Source organism: Giraffa tippelskirchi, chromosome 8, assembly GCF_054371585.1.
Source record: "Giraffa tippelskirchi isolate mGirTip1 chromosome 8, T2T-mGirTip1v1.2.pri, whole genome shotgun sequence".
Lineage (NCBI taxonomy): Eukaryota > Metazoa > Chordata > Mammalia > Artiodactyla > Giraffidae > Giraffa > Giraffa tippelskirchi.
The window spans coordinates 51,470,712-51,490,862 of record NC_137282.1 but is presented as its reverse complement, the minus strand read 5'-3'; the positions used below and the strand labels follow the sequence as shown (position 1 = coordinate 51,490,862).

General features: G+C 39.3%; 1 protein-coding gene across 1 annotated transcript in view; it reads right to left on the bottom strand.

Moving 5' to 3' along the window:
- DNAH5 (dynein axonemal heavy chain 5) overlaps positions 1–20,151 on the bottom strand; it is a 310,603-nt gene that overhangs the window by 123,610 nt on the left and 166,842 nt on the right. Inside the window, exons 41-47 of the mRNA XM_081520843.1 lie at positions 19,037–19,190; positions 9,833–9,979; positions 6,548–6,789; positions 4,144–4,320; positions 3,311–3,512; positions 2,016–2,158; positions 954–1,088 (exon numbers count right to left, since the gene is read on the bottom strand). Coding sequence (XP_081376969.1) covers positions 954–1,088; positions 2,016–2,158; positions 3,311–3,512; positions 4,144–4,320; positions 6,548–6,789; positions 9,833–9,979; positions 19,037–19,190 — 1,200 coding nt within the window. The remainder of the gene's footprint in view (positions 1–953; positions 1,089–2,015; positions 2,159–3,310; positions 3,513–4,143; positions 4,321–6,547; positions 6,790–9,832; positions 9,980–19,036; positions 19,191–20,151) is intronic.

The following is a 20,151-nucleotide window of genomic DNA, read 5'->3' as shown; positions in this document are numbered from 1 at the left end:
CAAGAAAGATACCAGCTCAGTCATGTCTGACTCAGTGTGACCTCATGGACTTTGCAGCCCACCAGACTCCTCTGTCCATGCGATTTCCCGGGCAAGAATACTGGAATAGGTTGCCATTTCCATCTCCAGGGGATCTTTCCGACCCAGGGATTGAACCTGTGTCTCTTGAGTCTCCCACATTGGTAGGTGGATTCTTTAACACTAGTGCCACCTGGGAAGCCCCAACACTGCCAAGAGTTACTGGCAAAAATATGTGCCAACTCCTTGCCATGTACCAAGGAATTTGGCTAGCCTTTGTCCCTGGTCCCTAGGAAGGAGTCTAAATTCTTGGAATTTCCTGAATAAAAAGGATGTCTTTGTTATTCATGGTGGGTCTTTCAGACCACTTATGCCAGAAAGACTAGCCATATGATTAGAATGTTAGGGCTTTAAACCATGTGATATCAGCTAATCTCCCAGGGGGAAGGGGCTTGGAGATTGATTTCAATCATGTAGCCAATTGATCATGCTTCTGTAATAAAACTTTAATAAAACCTCTGCTCTGTTCACTGGGGCTCAGGTGAGCTTCCTGGTTGGTGAGGTACACAGATGTGCCTGGAGAGTAAATACATCCTGTAACAAAGAAGGTTCACATTTGAGACCCTCTCAAACCTTTCCCTATGCATCTCTTCTTTTGTTGGATCCTAATTCATATCTTTTATAATAAAACTACAATCATAAGCATAGCATTTTCCTGAATTCTGTGAGTCATTCTAGTGAATTATCAAAACTAAGGGGTCATAGGAACTCTTCAATCTGAATAATAGAGATACTGGTAGACATAAGTAGAGAATTTATGATGGCTGTGAAACTGCAGGTGAAGTTCAGTGGGTACATCAGAACAATCATGAGATTTAAGCCTCCAAAGCTCATCACAAACCTGGGCTCAGCTAGCAGCACCCAAGAGCCAGTACCTGAAACATCAGTGGGGTAGTTGCAGAAGAAAAGTTCAGACTCTTGATCACATGGCTTTCAGGATCATATTTCGACATAAATCCTTTGATTATGACTGTCTTGGCTGTTCCTTGTTCACCAATTAACAGCACGGCCTACAGTAGAAGTTGAGAAAGAAATACAATAAGATGATTGTCATGGGCTCAACTGTTGATATGAGGACGCTCTAACACCCAGTACCTCAGAAAGGAACTGTGTCTGGAGACAGGATCTTGAAAAAGATGATTACACTAAAATGAGGCCATTAAGGCGGGCTCTTGTTCAGTCTAATGGGTACCCTTAGAAGAAGAAGACATTGTGATACACAGAGAAGCAACAGGCATGCGCACACAGAGACCGTGGGAGGACACAGAGAGAAGACAGCCATCCAGAAGCCAGGAAAGAGAGGTCTCCAGAAAAACCAAGCCAGCCAACACCTTCATCCTGAACTTCAAGCCTCCAGAATGGTACAGAAAGAAATGTGCGCTGATTAAGCCACCAAGGCTGTGGCATTTTGTTATGGCAGTCCTGGCAAAATAGTACAATAACTAAAAGAGAAGGACTTCTCTTTGGAGAACAAGTCAAAACTCGCATTCTCTCTATATATACATGAGAAAAAATAATTAATTATGATTTAAAGCTATTCAACTCTAATATTGTTGCATGCATGCTCAGTCATCTCCAACTCTTTGCAACTCCATGGACTGTAGCCCACTGAGCTCCTCTGTCCATGGAATTTTCCAGGCAAGAATACTGAAGTAGGTTGCCATTTCCTTCTCCAGGGGATCTTCCCAACCCAGGGATCAAACCCAAGTCTCTTGCATCTCCTTCATTGGGAGGCGAATTCTTTACCACTGAGTCACCTGGAAAGTCCCTAATATTGTTACTGAGGAATAATAAAAGAAGTAGTATACTAATCTGGGTAATATTTTTATTTATTGTAAACAGCAATATAAAGTATTCTAAAATGAATGCAAGATGCTCCATGTTTTCAAGTGACATTTCTAAATGTGTCATTTTAAATAAAACTGAAAGCGCCATACCTTGCCCTGTTTAGCAATGGTTTTAATTAGGAAGTCGGTTCTCACGTTGTCAACATTTGGCACCAGGATGGAGCAATATTCTGGGATGGTGTTAGATGGATAGACATACTCCTCTATACACGTATTCCAGTGTACCCATTTGCCTGAGGTGAACAGAGAACACTTACATCTTCATATTCCTATTAATAATTTAATTCCTAATTATAAAGAGCAGACATTTTTGACATCTCATGAAGCCACCTTCCAAAAGCTCCTCAAAATATAAAAATCATGAAATTCAGACATCTAAGTATTTAAGTATGTGTTCACTGAGTCAGAATTTCCGAAGGAACTACTCAAAAGTGGTAATAGTATGAATTATCTTGGAATTTTCTTTTTAAATGTGTTCTTGTTGTTCAGTCAATAAGTCATATCTGACTCTTTTCAACCCTGTGGACTGCAGTACGCCAGGCTTCCCTGTCCTTCTCCATCTCCTGGAGTTTGCTCAAACTCATGCTCATTGAGTCGGTGATGTCATCCAACCATCTCATCCTCTGTTGTCCCCTTCTCCTCCTGCCTTCAATCTTTCCCAACATCAGGGTCTTTTCCAATGAGTCAGCTCTTCCCATCAGGTGGCCAAAGTATTGGAGCTTCAGCATCAGTACTTCCAATGAATATTCATGACTGATTTCCTTTAGGATTGACTGGTTTGATATCCCTCTTTGCTATCCAAGGGACGCTCAAGAGATTTTTAATAACATAAAGTGTGTATAAAAATCAGGACACTGATAGCAGTACTTACCTAAAATCATTTTTCATTACATACTTTTCTAACTGTAAAACCAAAAATAAAACATTCTAGGATGCCATATACAAATATTGCATATAAATGTAGCACATATATGTGTATATGTGTACTTTATAAATATGTAGGCGCATAAATAAACATAAGGTGTATTTATGAATATTCACACCTATTTGATAAAAATATACTTCACACTTTGTAATTTTTACAAAAGTTGCTGATTATATCAAATGAATAGCTGAAATGGATCTGATTTGGGGATTTTTTTTAATTTGCACAAGAAAATGTGCATCTGGAACCCAACTGAAATAAATATATGAAAAAGAAATAATGGGCTCTCTTTCGAACACACACGAACATTTCCGTTTCAATTTTGCAGCAAAAAGTTTTGATTACCATTTGGAAATATAGACAGATAAATGCGTAGGTAGAGAGCTAGAATGTAAATACTAGACATTTGGGAAAAAAAACGGTCCCACATTTGATGGACGGATAGAAGCCCAGGACTCACCATCGGACCCAACGAAATAGTCAAACGTGGAGTCGTCAGGCCCCGCGAGGAGCGGCAGGTCCAGGGCCAGCGTCTCCTGGGAGCGCAGCCACCGCTCCACACGGCGCCGGCCGTCGGGCTCCAGCACCGCCCCCACGCTCCACATCAGCGAGAAGACGTACAGTCTCCCCAGATGCTCCGCCGTGACCTCCCCGCCTTGCTCCTGCGCACAGAAGAAACTTTCCTTTTAATTACTTCATTCTCAAACCAAGACTTGGTTTCGATATCTTAATGAAAATTTAAGTAAAGATCTAAAAGGGATAACAGCTTCCTCCACCCCCCCCCCAAAAAAAACAAGGAGGAAAAGATGAATAAAACTGGAGAACAAATTCAGAACTGATCTCTGGGAATATCAAGCGAGTTTCTGAAGTAAATTTAGAATCCTTTTAGACGACTGTGAACCTGCCACCAAGTGATCAATACAAACCGTGGTTTGCTTCGTTAAAAAATAAATAAATAAATAAAAACACAAAACATTAATATGTAAAGTCCATGATTGAAACCTTCCCCTTCCCCTCTGGCTCTAAGAATCAATTTCAGGGCTGAAGCACTGAGATGACCCTGAGGGATGAGATGAGGAGGGAGGTGGGAGGGGGTTCAGGATGGGGAACACATGTGTGCCCATGGCTGATTCATGTCAATGTTAAGGCAAGGACCACTACAATATTGTAAAGTAATTAGCCTCCAATTAAAATAAATAAATTTTTTAAAAAAGAATCAATTTCAAGTCTGGCATTCTGCAAAGTATGGCTCAGTTAACAAGGGAGAAATTTCTAGAAAGTTGAGGGATTTACCTTGGGAGGGATGAGGCCCTGGAGCATGTTGATGCTTTGAAGGACCACAAAGGCCTCTAGCATCTCCATCTGATGCTCTAAGTTCTGAATACTGAAGCGATACAGGTATGGAAATGACTTGGTGTACAGTTGACGAAGAATTTCAGCTTCTTGAGGCGAACGTTTTTTAAGAAAACCCTGTTAGTGTTCATTAAATTTATTAGCACACCAGAAAAATGATCCAGTTGAGGTACAAGAGTTTTTTAATATCAGTTAACAATTATAATATCTAATGATTATATTGCACTTGTGATGTACCAGGCCTTGATAGAAATTCTTTCATGTGTGACCTCATTTAATGTCAAAACAACTCTATGAGTAGGAATGGTTATTATCCCTCTACAGAGGAGGAAACTAAGGCCCAAGGAGTTTAAGTAACGTGCCCAGGATCCCATAGCTTGTAGGTGTCAAAGCCATCCCAAACCCAGGGATTGAACCCACTGCATGGCAGGTGGATTCTTTACCAATGAGCCACCTGGGAAGCCCAAGCCATTTGGAAAAAACTGGTCCCAGAGTCTGATTCTAGCATCCGTTAAGTTCAGCTACACTACACCTAAGCTCAGGTCTTGCAGTCAAGATAAAGGGAAAAGTCTTAGGCTCTTGGTTAAAATATGCTCAGAGAAAATGAGGAGGCATATACATGGAAATAATTTAGAAAAAGAAAAAGAAATAAAAGATAAATAAAGGAAATCCATTCTCAGATTATTCAAAATGGGAGACAAAGATATATCACAGTTTTACTTCCTCTAATCTAATTAATAACCAATGTAGAAAAAAATATCAAAGAATACTCAGGAAAACAGAATTTGGTCATTTGGGAAAGCCAGTATTAGGAAATGCATGTGATTAATAACAAAATACCGCTTAACACACAACAACATTTTCTTCAGATGAGGAAATTTCCCTTGGCATCAAGAAATCAGTTCATTCTTAGAGACTCTGAACAGAAGCAGTAAAACAGCGATTCTCAGTTACCCATAATTTCATGAATTCAATATGATTGCACAATGACAAAAACAAAACATAGCACTTTCAAGTTGATGGAAGCAGAAAATATCATACACGGGGCCAAGCAATCAGCGTGACTCACAGAGGTTCACGGAGTCTCATGAACACAGCTTCTCCATTCTCAGCCCCCCAGTGACTCCCTCAGAGCTGCCCTGCCCTCCTCCAAACATTTCCAGTCAGATTTTTACAAGTCCTGCTTCTTGCTAACCATTTGTAAGCAAATTAGCATTAATATAAAGGTCTTATTCACCCTCAAGGTGGACAGAATACAATAGAAACTCATTTCATAAATAGCAAACTGTAAATATTCATTAGCTCAGAGTGTAAAAATATTTTCTAAAAGCCTTTGTAAATTTGAAGTATTTGGGAGAAAATCACAAATTCATTTTCACTTGGAGTTTGCTGTATCCCTGGTCACCAAGGCTGAATCCACTGTGGTACTTTTTAAAAAACATTTAGAACACCTCTCTCCCCAGAGATTCTAATTTGATAGATTGAGGTGTGACAGAGTTATCTGTATTTTAAAGAAATGCCATTGGTGATTATTTTTGCAAAGCCAGAGTTGAGAATTCTTGTTCTAAATTTTCCTTGAAGGATGGATAATTTAATTGTGAAATCTGAAATTTTCAGAAGCATTTTTAGTGACATATCCAACTGTACATCAGAATCATTCTTCTTTATAATCCCCTAATTTAAAATATGTATTCATAAGTTTTTAATCAAAATTATCTCCAAAAAACTTATTCAAAAGAAAATAATAATTTGACCGACAGTGTCAAAAAAGATTGTACCGATGGCTCATCTCATAAGCATTCTGCCTTACGTTATGGTATTTATTTAGTAAAATATATAAGTATGCAAGGCATTCAATTACAATCTTACCATAATCAATATACTCTAATATATACTGGTAGTAATAAAATAATATACCTTATCAGGAATTAATCAGAGATTATCTGAAACATTATTTCCAGGTGCAAACTTAAAACTAACATTATTACTATTGAGTCTCATAAAAATTCTTTACATGCAATTTTAATAAACTGTCTCCTTCAAGTTAATATTCTAAGACGGTTGCTTAAATTTTCCTTATTCATTTACAGTGTGGTAGGATTATTGATTCACCTAGGCTTTGCAATGATTCCTCAACCGGAGATGAAGAACCCTGAACACTGAAGAAATCTTAAAGGGACAGCCAGGACTGAAGGTCGCAAGAGCATTCAAGGATCTCCCATAGACATCAGCATTAAAATGCAATTACACCAGCAAGTCTGCAGGAAAATCAGTGCACACTCTAAAGGAAGGCTCAAGGACCTATTTCCCTCTTTAATTATACCAAAAAAGATTCCAATCATACCTCAAGAATAGGGCTCCAATCAAGGATAGAAGAACTCATGAAAACCATCCCATTTCTTGAGACGGTAGCAGGCGAAGCGTTGTCAATGTTATGAGGTTCAAAAACAATCTTGCAGTTTGGAGCCATGGGAATCCGATCGCCATTGGCAAGGGTTAGTGTTTTGTTATCATCCAAAACGGAATTCAAATTTTCAATCCAGATGGCATCTACTGGACCATCAAGAACTATCCAGATATGCTCCCCTAAAACATGCCACCAAGGACAGGGGGAAGAGCATACAGACACATATATGCATATATACATAACTACTATGTTTGAAAAAATATTATAACAATGTAATTTTCATTAATTTTTAAATAAAGCTTTGACCTAAATGATTATCTTATTTCTTTGCATAGGAGTCTTCCAGTTCTTTATGTAGCAGTTGTTTAAAGCATACAATCAAAACAAAAAGTCATTTGTTTCCTGAACAGATATTCATTGAGCACCTTTTCTGTATCAGCATTTTTCCTGGGATAGGGTGATAAAAAAGACAGCATCCTGCCCTTCACAGAGGTTACTTCCTAAGGGGTAGAGATGACAAAGCAATATGCAAAGAAATATGTAAGAAAATTTCAGTAGGATAAGAGGGTGGGGCATTTTAGATAAGGTGGTCCATGAAATATTTCTGGAGCAGAATGAAGTGATGAAGAGACGTAGAACTAGGATTTTTCAGGCAATAGTAGTTGCAAAGGTCCTGAAGTGGGTACAAGCTTAAGGTGATCATGCTCCAGGAACAACTGGAAGTCGAACGTGGTTAGAAAGAAGACGAGAAGGCAGAAAGGGATGTGAGTGATGTCAGAAAGACAGGCGGAGCTTCAAGAATCCGTTCTGGTTTGCACAGGCTGAGTTTGAGATGTTCAACAAGACAGCCTATAGAGCTTTGAGTTGGGAATTCAAAGACTAGAGATTAAAATGTAGAGATCAGCGTAGAAATGGCATTGAGAGCCAAGAACTGGGTAAGTTTCATCCAGATCATAAGTGTACAGATAAGAAGTCTGCGAACAGAGGCACTTGAGCGTTCAGACTTCTGAGTCTGAACCAGGGTCTCCTCTGCTGGTTTCTCCCTCTGGCTGAACTCTCAGTGAAGCGGAAGTAGAGGAAGGTGTCCATGATGTCAAATGGTGGAAGAGTTTGAAGGAGTGATCAGCCAGACACTGCCGGGAGCGGGGCTAGACTGAGAAGGGACAGCCTGTGTGTGACAAGGTGGAGGTCATGAGTGTCCCCAACAGAGCACTTTCTGAGGGACACTGGGCACAAAGACTAACAAACATCAGGTCAGGAGATATTTGGAGGTAAAGACAGCAGCATCAGCAGAACACCCAACAGAAATGCCCTTGTAAATTTAGGTATTCAGTTTCACAGTTGCTCTTAATTTCTTAACCACTAGGTCTCTCTTACGAACCAGCACCGTGACCAAGTTTGTAGTTCTAATTTTAATTTGTAACAACTGTGCAGTACTCTAAGTCAAATGAAATGCTTAGAAAATCCTAATTATGCTCATTCATCTAGCAGTTTAAGGCAAATGGTGATCTGATCACCAGAGTCCCTGTGAAAGTATAAGCATATGTCGCCTTTTTTAAAGAGTTAAAAAAAAAAAAAAACCACCTCTCTGAGGGCCTATTCTCTGAGTTAACATTTGCTCACTGGATCTGTGTGACACAGGATTACTAGAGTAAGTCAGAAACAAAAGTGTATTTAATTCCCATAAAACAGCAGCAATTTCTAACACAAGCACACTAGAAATGAAGCATTTTCTTTTCTCTTTCATCATTGGTGTTGAATTGATAGTCACATTCCCTCAAAGAGAAGATCTGTGGTGCCACCTTAAATGTTTTTCAACAGAACACTGTTTCCCAAGGCATGGACTTGTGAAGTGAGCCCGAATTTCTCCGCCCTCCTCCTGAATCCTCCTGTGTCACGGCAATTCTTTCACTGTGCTTTCTCCTACTCATTCAAGAGTGAGAGGAGAACTGATCATCACCTCCTTCATCTGAACTTATATTCTGGGACCACTGGGCTCAGTTTGCAGGGTCCCTAAGTTGGAGAATATTCAGAGTGAACCACTATAAGGAATTGGTTTAAACTAAAGCCAAACACACATGTACATCTAAAGAGAATAATGTATGATCAAAAACTTTTTTTGATACACACAATTTTCTTTCCTAAGAAGCCCATTTCCTCCTATGATTTTATAGGAGAATTAGTTTTCTAAAGATAGGCCATACTGAGAAGAGTACCATTTTTAAAATACTCAGTGAAAACAGTTATGGTGAAATCACTTGATTTAATACAATCAAGTTTCCTTAACAGCTTTTGCTATTTCATTCTAAGATATCACAGGAATATAGAAATATTTTTTCAAAAGGAAAATAATTCCCTTTGTAACCAAAAAAAGGGAAGAGGTGGGTACTTTAAATACATTAATCAGTCATTAATCAATCATTTCTGTGTTTCAACATTCACAAATATCATACTGATTTATGACTTCTTGGTCTTGGACAACATATACAGAAAATACAGGTTTGCTAATTTTATTATTTTTTTTAATATTTATGTATTTTGCTGCGCCAGGTCTTACTTGCGGCCCACAAGCTCAATTTCCCTGCAGTATGTGGGATTTTAGTTCCCCAACCAGGGATCGAACCTGCATTTCCTGCCTTGGAAGATGGATTCTTAGCCACCGGAATACCAGGAAGTCCCCTACTAATTTTAAATAGCTACTAAGGCTTTTATTTAGGAGCACATGTCAAAAATTATAGTTGTGATTCAGGGACTATGGTGGTCCAGTGGCTAAAACTCCATGCTTTCACCACAGGGGGCACAGGGTCAATCGTTGGTTGGGAAAACTAAGATCTTGCATGCTGTGTGGTGCTACCAAAAAAAAAAAAGTACAAACTTATACTCTCTTTAGAGTCATGGATGTAGAAAACAAACTTATGGTTACCAGCGGCAAGGAGAGGAGGAATACATTGGGAGATTAGGACTGACATACACACTACCACATATAAAATAGATAACTAATAAAAACCTACTGTATAGCACAGGGAGCTCTACTCAATACTCTGTAATGACCTATACGGAAAATAATCTTAAAACAAAAGAACTGATATATGTACATGTATAACTGATTTGCTTTTTTGTACACCTGAAACTAACACAACAATGTAAATCAGCTTTACTCCAATTAAATTTAAAAATAAAAAAGAATAAACAAAAAACTTACACTTGTAGTTCATCTCCTACCTTTCTTAGCCCTCAATGTTTTCCTCCAAAGAGTAGAAAATATCCCATCGGTCCAATCATTCGTTGCCACATCAAGCCGACCAAACATCTGTGGGGCTGTAATCGCTTTAGGATTCATCCTCATTTCTCGGTGTGGTTTTCCACAATCTATACCAAGCAAATCCAGATTTTAAACAACTCACATGTAGAATTAACCATCATTAAGCAACATTGCACCAGTTTGCAGTGTACTGTCTATTAGCAGGTATTCACAACATGGAAAATACAAAATTACATTGAAAATAGACATCTTACTGCATCCCAAGTTATCGTAACTAGCCTCATTATATGTTATTGACTAAAGAACTTTTTATCATCTGGAAAAGAAAATTGCATGTTACATAAGGGAGGAAAATGATACCATACTGGCATTGATGAAGGAATCAATGTCATCTAGAAGTGCTTCAAATGTCACAGCTCAAAAATCTTTTGGCTTCTGGTCTACTATGTTAAATCATGGGTCCCTGGTGGGTCAGATGGTAAAGAATCTGCCTGCAATGCAGGAGACCTGGGTTCTGTCCCTGGGTCGGGAAGATCCTCTGGAGAAGGGAATGGCAACCCACTCCAGTATTCTTGGCTGGAGAATTCCATGGACAGAGAAGCCTGGTGGGCTACAGGCGATGGGGTCACAAAGAGTCAGACATGACTGAAGGACTAAACACGCCAACACGCAGGTTAAATCTTACATCTGAAATGTCACTTAGAAGATGCCTGCTTCTCCTCATTAACACCTTTCATTTGCTGAGATATGGTCTTGCTCATTTGGAAAAAAAAATCAGCTAAATTAATGTTACAAAAATCAAGAAGCTTTCTTCTGTGGTCAACTTGAAAAAAGGTAGGCAAATCTCTCAAACTCTCTCAAACTATTCTCGAGTAAGATAAATTCTGTACATAGGAGACTATAGATACTAAGTTAAAACAAAAAAAATCATAAAAGAAGATTTAAAGCATATTATATGTGGAATCTTAAAAAACGGTACAAGTGAACTTATTTAAAAAACAGAAATAGACACAGAGACATAAAAAACAAACTTATGGTTACCAAAGGAGAAGGGCACAGAGGGATAAATTCAGAGTTTGGGATTAAAATGTACACATATATTTATACATATACATAACAGATAATCAACAAGGACCTACGGTGCAGAACAAGGAACTACATTTAATATCTTATAATAACCTATAGTCAACAAAAGAGTCTGAAATGCAGTACTTGGATGCAATCTCAAAAACGGCAGAATGATCTCTGTTCTTTTCCAAGGCAAACCATTCAATATCACGGTAATCCAAGTCTATGCCCTGACCAGTAACGCTGAAGAAGCTGAAGTTGAACGGTTCTATGAAGACCCACAAGACCTTTTAGAAATAACACCCAAAAAAGATGTCCTTTTCATTATAGGGAACTGGAATGCAAAAGTAGGAAGTCAAGAAACACCTGGAGTAACAGGCAAATTTGGCCTTGGAATACAGAATGAAGCTGGGCAAAGGCTAATAGAGTTTTGCGAAGAGAACGCACTGGTCATAGCAAACACCCTCTTCCAACAACACAAGAGAAGACTCTACACATGGACATCACCAGATGGTCAATACCGAAATCAGATTGATTATATTCTCTGCAGCCAAAGATGGAGAAGCTCTATACAGTCAGCAAAAACAAGATTGGGAGCTGACTGTGGCTCAGATCATGAACTCCTTACTGCCAGATACAGACTTAAATTGAAGAAAGTGGGGAAAACCACTAGATCATTCAGGTATGACCTAAATCAAATCCCTTATGATTATACAGTGGAAGTGAGAAATAGATTTAATGGACTAGAACTGATACACAGAGTGCCTGATGAACTATGGACAGAGGTTCGTGACATTGTATAGGAGACAGGGATCAAGACCATCCCCATGCAAAAGAAAAGCAAAAAGGCAAAATTGCTGTCTGAGGAGGGCTTACAAATAGTTGTGAATAGAAGAGAGGTGAAAAGCAAAGAAGAGGAAAGATATTCCCATTTGAATGCAGAGTTCCAAAGAATAGCAAGGAGAGATAAGAAAGCCTTCCTCAGTGATCAGTGCAAAGAAATAGAAGAAAATAATAAAATGGGAAAGACTAGAGATCTTGTCAAGATAATTAGAGGTACCAAGGGAACATTTCATGCAAAGGTGGGCACAATAAAGGACAGAAATGGTATGGACCTAACAGAAGCAGAAGATAGTAAGAAGAGGTGGCAAGAATACACAGAAGAACTGTACAAAAAAAGATCTTCATGACCCATATAATCACGATGGTGTGATCACTCATCTAGAGCCAGATATCCTGGAATGTGAAGTCAAGTGGACCTTAGGAAGCATCACTACGAACAAAGCTAGTGGAGGTGATGGAATTCCAGTTGAGCTATTTCAAATCCTCAAAGATGATGCTGTGAAAGTGCTGCACTCAATGTGTCAGCAACTTTGGAAAACTCAGCAGTGGCCACAGGACTGGAAAAGGTCAGTTTTCATTCCAATCCCAAAGAAAGGCAATGCCAAAGAATGCTCAAACTACTGCACTATTACATTCATCTCACACGCTAGTAAAGTAATGCTCAAAATTCTCCAAGCCAGGCTTCAGCAATATGTGAACTATGACTTCCAGATGTTCAAGCTGGATTTAGAAAAGGCAGAGGAACCAGAGATCAAATTGCCAACATCCGCTGGATCATCGAAAAAGCAAAAGAGTTCCAGGAAAACATCTATTTCTGCTTTATTGACTATACCAAAGCCTTTGACTGTGTGGATCACAATAAACTGTTTAAAACTCTGAAAGAGATGGGAATATCAGACCACCTGCCTGCCTCCTGAGAAATCTGTATGGAGGTCAGGAAGCAACAGTTAGAACTGGACATGGAACAACAGACTGGTTCCAAATCGGGAAAGGACTACATCAAGGCTATATACTGTCACCCTGCTTATTTAACTTATATGCAGAGTACATCATGAGAAACGCTGGGCTGGATGAAGCACAAGCTGGAATCAAGATTGCCGGGAGAAATATCAATAACCTCAGATATGCAGATGACAGCCCCCTTATGGCAGAAAGTGAAGAAGAACTAAAGAGCCTCTTGATGAAAGTGAAAGAGGAGAGTGAAAAAGTTGGCTTAAAGCTCAACATTCAGAAAACTAAGATCATGGCATCTGGTCCCATCACTTCATGGCACATAGATGGGGAAACAGTGGAAACAGTGGCAGGGGGCTCCAAAATCACTGCAGATAGTGACTGCAGCCGTGAAATTAAAAGACGCATACTCCTTGGAAGGAAAGGTATGGCCAACCTAGACAGCATATTAAAAAGCAGAGACAGGGACTTCCCTGATGGTCTAGTGGCTAAGATGCCATGCTCCCAGCTCAGGGGGCCCAGGTTCAGTCCCTGGTCAGGGAACTAAATCCCACATACTGCAACAAAGAGTTGGCACACTGCAACTAAGACCCAGCACAGCCAAATAAATAAATAAATTTTAAAAAATAAGAAAAAGCAGAGACATTACTTTGTCAACAAACATCCATCTAGCCAAGGCTATGGTTTTTCCAGTAGTCATGTATGTATGTAAGAGTTGGACTAGAAAGAAAGCTGAGCACCAAAGAACTGATGCTTTTGAACTGTGGTGTTGGAGAAGACTCGTGAGAGTCCCTTGGACTGCAAGGAGATCCAACCAGTCCATCCTAAAGGAGATCAGTCCTGAGTGTTCACTGGAAGGACTGACGTTGAAGCTGAAACTCCAATACTTTGGCCACCTGATGCAAAGAGCTGACTCATTGGAAAAGATCCTGATGCCGGGAAAGATTGAGGGCAGGAGGAGAAGGGGACAACAGAGGATGAGATGGTTGGATGGCATCACCAACTCAATGGACATGAGTTTGGGTAGACTCTGGGAGTTGGTGATGGACAGGGAGGCCTGGCGTGCTGCGATTCATGGGGTCACAAAGAGTTGGACACGACTGAGCGACTGAACTGAACTGAATAACCTATAAGGGAGGAGAATCTAGAAAAGAATATATATATATATATATATATACATATATATATATATATATATATATGATGGAATCACTTTGCTGTACACCTGAAACGAATACAATATGTAAATCAAATATATTTCAATAAAATTTTTTTAAAGATTTAAAATGCAAAATCATAAAAATAGAGGCTAAAATGTTACACATTGCATGAAAGATTGACAAACACAGGCACACAAATGGATATGCACACTGGAAAGGTGTTTAATTAAAACTTTTCTTGAAAATTAAATGATAGTTCTCTTTTTCAAAAATCAGAAAAAGAATCAGGGTTAATTATTTGCAATATTTTACAGTGCTGAAGTTCAACTTAGGCACAATGCAGGTTTTTCAATAAATGATATCCATAAGACTAGCAATACTTCTAAAAAAAAATCTAATCACACTTTACAAAAGGCCAGCAAACTCTTCAAATGTATGACAGTAGCATAGATGAAAACTGGACTTGATCTGTTGCCCTTCTAAGAGAAACTAACACAAATCATTTCATTATGGTTGTGGGTAGAATTGTATCATTTTCATTTAAAATCCCATAATATTTTTATACGAGCACTTTAAGAAAAAGAATGCTTGACTTTTCAAATGTTAGTTCAACTAATTACTCTTAATTCTTTCCACCTTCATGGAATCTGCCCCAGAGTAAGAATTCCTTTCTTGCTGTCTGCTCCTTAGGTCCTCCTGTCCACAGTCTGTGTTCTTCATGGCACACAGGGCTACTCACACCATTCCCCAGCTCTACGGCTTCCCATCGCCCACAGGATAAAATCTAAGAGTTCAGCTAAAGTTACAAAGCTTCTCATGCTGTGCCCTTGCTTCAATCTGAGTTCCGCCAGAAGCAAAGCCTGAGATAAAGACAGGGGAACTGGAAGTTTGAATTCAGGTGAAAGACAGTGAGACAGGAAAAGAGAGAAAGCCAGTAAAGAGTTTGTTGGTGAGCTGGTCACAGATGGAGTGTCCCTCTAGGAGACAGGAGGAGATGGACATTTGCCTTCCACTCTTTCTGCCATATTGGCTGAGGAGATGGCTGCCTCAGGAGCATTAGATCCCACCCAATCCCTTATTCCAGGCTGAGCCAGTTCCCAGTAACTGGAAAGGCATAAGGCTGACAAACTCAGAGATACCACTGGTGTTTGGGGGAGAAACTGTCCAACAGTTGTATCTGTAGCAGGGGAGGGCCAAACAGAGCTGGCCCTGGGCACCAGTAGCATTGGCTACCCCTCCGTGTCTCCCCACCCCCACCCCCCCAACACAAATTACATCTCATCCATACTAGAGCACTTCCCCTGGTATATCAGGCTCTCACCTGTCCCTTCTGTCTACTCAGCCTCTTCATTCTGCTAAGAATATCTTTTATCCATCTGCTATTTAACCCTCAAACCTCAGATGAAGTAGCACCTGCTCTGTAAGCCTTTCCAGAATGCCTTAGAAAGGTTTCTGATCTCCTTTGCCTCTGCTCACACCATAAATGTCCAAATCTTCCCCATGTCCAATCTTCTATGCTGAGTTCCAATTATCTGTGTCACTTCACTACACTGTAAACTCTTTCAAGACAAGGCAATTTTTCTTTCATGCCTGCTTGGCATTAGTTCTAGAAGGTCTTGTAGGTTTTTGTAAAACTATTCAACTTTGGCTTCATCAACATTAGTGGTTGCGGCATAGACTTGGATTACTGTGTTGTTGAACGCCTTGCCTGGAAAACAAACTGAGATCATTGGGTTTTTGAGACTGCACCAAAGTACTACAAACTAAAACCAAGAACAAGTCAACAAACAGCAAGTAGTCTAATAATTTATTCATTTTTGCAAAGACCTTCTCTAAAGCCAGTGATGCCATATTGATTACATAGTGTACACATATTATACATAATATATCTATACTATACTAAACTATTTAGTACTCATTTTAAGACACTAGGGCTTCCCAGGTGGCTCAGTTGGTAAAGAATCGGCCCACAATGCAGGAGACCCAGGTTCGATCCCTGGGTCAGGAAGATCCCCTGAAGAAGGAAATGGCAACCCACTTCAGTACTCTTGTCTGGAAAATCCCGTGGACAGAGGGGTCTGGTGGGTTGCCCACTCTGGAAATGCAAGAGTCAGACACGGCTAAACCACCACCACCACCACTCATTTTGCTCAGGTACCTGTACCCAGCACATTTGTAGTTTATTAACAGAAGGCAGCTTCATACCAACAAAAGTATCATTAAGCATAGTTTAAGAGAGGGAATACATCATTTTAATGCTATATAAAGATCCCCAAATAGAATTTTAATAGCACACATGAAAATCACATGATAAAGTCCTGCAGGTGTGAAATCTCAGTTTTAGCGGAGGTAGGTGCTAGCTGAGAGTATAATCCTGTCTCAGTGTGAGGACCCCCACGTAGAGTCCTATTGTACAGAATTCACTTCATCCCATAGCTGAGGAAACAGACTAAATCCAACGTGTGCAGGACCCTAGAAAAATATAGACCATCACTACCAACCAATATCAGTGCACTGAGGTTCCATAAGCTAACCGGAAACCCAGCCAAGCAGCTTTTCCCTGTGGGACAATGCATGGTGTATTCTAACAGCCAAAGTTCTGTGAAATTTTCGAACTTAACTACCATGACTAAGGGTTGCCAATACTTTTAAGAAGAAAGTCATCAGCGTCTAATAAGAACCAGAGAATACAAGGATAATTCTGAATAAGGCAATAGCCATTATGCTTAGGTGACCCTGGGTTAGGGGCTTAGATGTAAGGCTTAGGGACATCTGGAAATTAAGTGCACTGATTTCACGTCTCAAGAAAAATATCTGATTCAGGGCAGGAAATTAGTTTACAGTTAGGGTGATTTTTCAATACATAGAATTTAAGAATCAGGTTTGGAATTATCTTATATTTTTGAGAGGTAGCATCTTATATTGGGGCTTCCCTGGTAGCTCAGCTGGTGAAGAATCTGCCTGCAATGCAGGAGACCCCAATTTGATTCCTGGGTTGGGAAGATCTCCTGAAGAAGGGATAGGCTACCCACTCCAGTCTTCTTGGGCTTCCTTGGTGGCTCAGCTGGTAAAGAATCCACCTGCAATGCAGGAGACCTGGATCTTATATGTCATATATTAAGCATCTTATATTAAGTCATAATTGTGAAATGGTATGGTATACTAGGAAAATTCTGGGTTTTACCTTAATGAGCTCTGACCTTAACTTTGAGTCTCATTATTTATCACCTTTTTGACGTTGAGTATTTCTGAAGTTGAATCTTGACTTTTTTGTCCAATATGGGGATAACAGCAGTCACATCTCAAGATCATTTTGAAAACTAAATGGCATAACATATGTAAAATATATAAAACAGTCCATGAAATCACTTTAAAAAAATGTTTGCATTATTCCGAAAATCCAAGATATAGAAACAATCTTGTTTCTGTCCATGGATGAATGAATAAAGAAGACATGGCACACATACGCAATGGAATATTATTCATCCACAAAATATAAGAACATCCTGCCATTTGTGAAAACATGGATGGACTTTGAGGGTATCATGCTAAATGAAATAAGTCAGACACAGAAAGACAAATACTGTGTGGTATCACTTATATGTGGAATCTAAAAATGTCAAACTCAGAGAAACAGCTTTAACAGAAGCTCCAATATCTTGGCTACCTGATGCAAAGAGCTGACTCTTTGGAAAAGATGCTGATGCTGGGAAAGATTGGAGGAGGAGGAGAAGGGGACGACAGAGGATGAGATGGTTGGATGGCATCAGCAACTCAATGGACAAGAGTTTGAGCAAGCTCCAGGAGATAGTGAAAGTGAAAGCGAAAGTCTGTCATGTCTGACTCTTTGCGACCCCATACAGTCCATGGAATTCTTCAGGCCAGAATACTGGAGTGGGTAGCCTTTCCCTTCTCCAGGGGATCTTCCCAACCCAAGGATCAAACCCAAGTTTTCCACATTACAGGCGGATTCTTTACCAGCTGAGCCACAAGGGAAGCTCAAGAATACTGGAGTGGGTAGCCTATCCCTTCTCCAGCAGATCTTCCCAACCCAGGAATCGAACTGGGGTCTCCTGCATTGCAGGCAGATTCTTTACCAACTGAGCTATTAGGGAATCCCAGAGATACTGAAGGAGAGGGAAGCCTGGCATGCTGCAGTCCGTGGGGTCACAAAGAGTCAGACATGACTTAGCGACTGAACAACAACAGAGAAATGGATTGTAGAATTGTAGTTACAAGAGATGGGGGTGGGGCATGGAGAGATACTGGAAAAGGATACAAAATTCTAGTTATAAAATTAGCAAGTTTGGCTACCTAATGTATCAGCATGGTGATTATAGCTAATAATACTGTATCATACAAATATTTGAATATTTCTAAGAAACTATCAATAGATCTTAAATGCTGTCATCACAAAAAAGAAATGGTTATTACGTGATATGATGGAGATGGTAACTAATGCTATGGTGACAATAATTTCGCAACATATATATGGATCAAATCAGCACACTGCACACCTTAAACTTATATGCGTGTCAAAATAATATCTGAATAAAGCTGGAAATGGGGGTTCCCTGGCAGTCCAGTGGTTAGGACTCTGCGCTTCCACTGCAGGGAGCACAGTTTGATCCCTGATTGGGAAACTAAGATCCCGCATGCCATGCAGCACAGTCAAATAAAAAATTTTTTTTAATTTAAAATATAAGCTGGAAAAAAAATGTTTTTCTCCTCTGGTCTATTAATGTATTATGTTATCTCTAAAATGTATCCAATATTCAAAAAAGTTGTATCTTACATGCTGCTGCTGCTGTTTAGTCGCTAAGTCATGTCTGACTCTTTTGCGACCCCATGCTATTCAACTCTAATATTGTTGCATGCACGCTCAGTCATCTCTGACTCTTTGCAACCTGTAAAGGTTGCAAAGTAAAGTCCCTGTAAAGTCCCTGCGGACTGTAGCCCGCCAGGCTTCTCTGTCCATGGAATTTCCCAGACAAGAATACAAGAGTGGGTTGCCATTTCCTTTTCCAAGAGGTCTCCTCCTATAAAAATATGTTAATATACATCTATATTTGTGTTCCTCTCAGAGCATTCACATGTCACAAAACGTGTCCCCAGGGTAATGAGGCTTGACTGTCCCCTTACCTGTCATGGCTTTCATCAAGGTGTGGATGCAGGTGGTCTTCCCTGCTCCACTTGGCCCTAGGGTCATCATTCCATGCCGCACTCTCTGTGTTTCAAACAGCTGGATGACTTTCAGTTTCCAAGGAGGATGGTTGATTAAACCAGCTTCTTCAACCTGAAAATAAAACAAAATCCCCACATAAACACCAATCAGGACTTATCGTTGTGTTCAAAATAAGTACAGACATGGAGCAAGGTTAGAGGTATGGGGAGTTATTATTAATACATATGACGTGCCAGTTTGGAAAGATGGAAAAAGTTCTGAAGGCAAACAGTAGTGATGTTTACACAATACAATGAATGTATTTAATACCACTGAGCTGTACACTTAAAAAATAGTTTAAAAGGTATAAATATACCTTTTATATAATGAGTTTTACCACAATAGAAAATATATACACCTAGACAAAAAGCAGGCTGAACATAATCAAAATTATATCTCAACCTAATTCATACCTGACTTAGGGAATTACAAACACTTGTATTTACATGAACGTACACATAGGAGCAACTTAAGAACAAAGGCTCAAATAGCAAAATTATTTTAGATGTTTAATTTAGAAGATAATATTTAGCATAAAAGATCATTTCAAGCATACCAAGTTGACTGAAATTCCATACAACTGCCAAGCCATCTTTGTAAATCTAATGGATAGTTTTTCTCTATCAAACAGATGTAGGGAAGCTACTCTGTGAAATACTATTCTAAATTTAAACTTCTATGAGCTTAGTACAAATGATATCTTCATTTTACAGATAAGGAAACTGAGACACAAAGAAACTAAGTAATTTACCCAAGATTATTCATTGTAAAGTTATGGAGTAAGGATCTGACCCCAAGATTCAGCCCTAAGGTCCATGATCTTAATCTTCATGCTATGCTTAAATTTACTATAAATGATGCTTTTATTTTTACTTAAATAATTTTTGGAGAGTACTTATGTATTATTTTATGCTATCTATTGACTCTTCAGATTTCTCATATGCTACAAATTACAAATATAAGTCACTTTATAAGTTAGTTTATACTTAGCATTTTAGGCAATGCTACAATTAAGTTGGCCATATGATGACGA